Genomic DNA, 1977 nt, shown 5'->3' on the forward strand with positions numbered 1-1977 from the left:
GATTATATTAAATGGAAACAAACATTTTTATTTTTTTTTACTAAAAGCCTTAGAGACACGGTTCCTATAGCATAAATTAACATCTCTTATATATTACATTAAAAGACTTATGAACACATGATAATCACAGGAAATTGGTTGGAAGTTGGGAGTTGATTTTGAGAGGGCCTCGAATAGCAATTTACAAGCAACTTGTGGGCAATTCAGTCTAAATTTCTTACTTGTTGGACTTTAAAAAATAAAATAAAATAAGACTGTATTTGTAAAGTAGGAGTTTATATATCATTTTCTAACATTTTGTTCGTTGGACTGGAGCGTGGAGCGTGTTGTGTTAAATCTAAATGATTAGAAGGATGAAAAGTAAAAGGCTAGTTGACAGTGAATAGTAGAGATAGAGAGGCTGCGGGTAATTGAAATTTATGAATAAAGAAGAAAGATTGGATCCCGGAGACGTGGAAGGAAGGGAAAGCAAAGCAAAAGATGTTGTTGAATACTCTGTTACTATTATGGGTCAAGGCCAAGTTAGACCAGTCCATTCTGGAGGTTCTCCAACCAGACTAGTCCTCTCCAACTTGGTTTCTTTTTATACAACCTTCCCACTCTCATTCTTCAATCAATCCAACCCAAAAGACCCTTTCTTTCAATATTCATAGCATCATCATGGGTGACTCTTCCGCGGCTAATGACCATTTGGGTGAATCCCCGGCCGTTGAGTTAACCGGAAAGATAATGATTGTGGTTATTATTATCATGTTCTTCGTTATTGTAATTGCTCTCTGCCTTCATCTCTTCGCCAGAAACTTCTGGTGGCGCAGCCCTGCTCCCCAATCTCGCAGCCACCGCCGCCGCCGCTTTGTTTTCTCGTCCGGTCCAGACGGTGGAAGCGGACTGGATCCCGCGGTGCTGAGCTCCCTACCGGTGTTGGTATTCGAAGGCCATGCCCAAGAGTTTAAGGATGGTTTGGAATGTGCGGTTTGCCTCTCCGAGGTTGTCGAAGGAGAAAAGGCCAGGCTTTTGCCTAAATGCAATCATGGGTTTCACGTTGCTTGTATTGACATGTGGTTCCAATCCCATTCTACTTGCCCTCTTTGCAGGAACCCTGTTGCATCCTCAGAAGAATCTTCAGAATCTCCCACTTTTCCCACAAACGTCTTGGTTTGGGGGAATCAAGCTCAAATAAGTTCTACTGGTGGTGGTGGTGCTTCTTTGGAGGAAGGTTCATCCTCATCCTCTTCCGCTTCTACTTGTGATGATCATGGAATGTTGGTGATTGATATACCAAGTGAGATGACTTCAACCTCTCTGTCGCCTGAAGATGACGTCAAATCGCCTATGACGGGAAGACTCAGGTCATTGAAGAGGCTTTTGAGCAGGGACAAAAGGTTTAATCCTTCCAGTCCTACTTCTTCTCCAGATGTACAACAACCAGGATCAGGGAGCTGAGTTAGGAATTATTTCCCAATCATATTCATTATTTTTTCTTTTTTTCTTTTCTTTCATGTGCACATATTGCGCATTCAGGTGACTGAAGATTGTATCTAATGTTTGCAAGTACACCATGAGGGTGTTTAATTTTTCTGTTCTTCAGAGGTCAGAGCTCCTCCAGCTCTCATAGATGTGCTATTATTGTCTTTCCGATACTTGTGCATATAATGCCTTAGCAGATTCATTGTTTCATTGTCTTTGTTGTATAAAGTATAGGTTTCTTTCAAGTAATGCAATAGAATGATCCTCTTTCTTTTTTATTGGAGATGTTTTAATTGGACCTTTATTTGCAATCAGCATGACCAAACAATTTTAGTTCCTTGTGAAGTGAAAATGATATAATATGGGATTTTGTCTCACCGCTATTTGCCAGCAGAAATTTGAATATAGTAGTTGCATTGGAAATACGCAGTAGTAATTTGAATGTTGTTGATAATATGCAAAGGCCACACTCAAATTAGATTTGAAGACTATCAGCCGTGCATGACTTTT

The 1977-nt window shown here is 40.2% G+C and overlaps 1 protein-coding gene across 1 annotated transcript; it reads left to right on the plus strand.

The window, feature by feature from the left end:
• The first annotated feature begins 283 nt into the window (after positions 1–283).
• Positions 284–1745, plus strand: LOC100797420 (RING-H2 finger protein ATL3). Its single transcript, XM_003521788.5, has one exon. It carries the CDS (start codon positions 661–663, stop codon positions 1441–1443), a length of 783 nt encoding a protein of 260 aa, XP_003521836.1. The 5' UTR covers positions 284–660; the 3' UTR covers positions 1444–1745.
• Positions 1746–1977: the final 232 nt, after the last annotated feature.

Source organism: Glycine max, chromosome 3 (assembly GCF_000004515.6).
Source record: "Glycine max cultivar Williams 82 chromosome 3, Glycine_max_v4.0, whole genome shotgun sequence".
NCBI lineage: Eukaryota > Viridiplantae > Streptophyta > Magnoliopsida > Fabales > Fabaceae > Glycine > Glycine max.

Coding starts and splice junctions, on each gene's coding strand:
- LOC100797420 (XM_003521788.5), top strand. CDS start 661: ATGGGTGACTCTTCCGCGGCTAATGACCATTTGGGTGAATCCCCGGCC.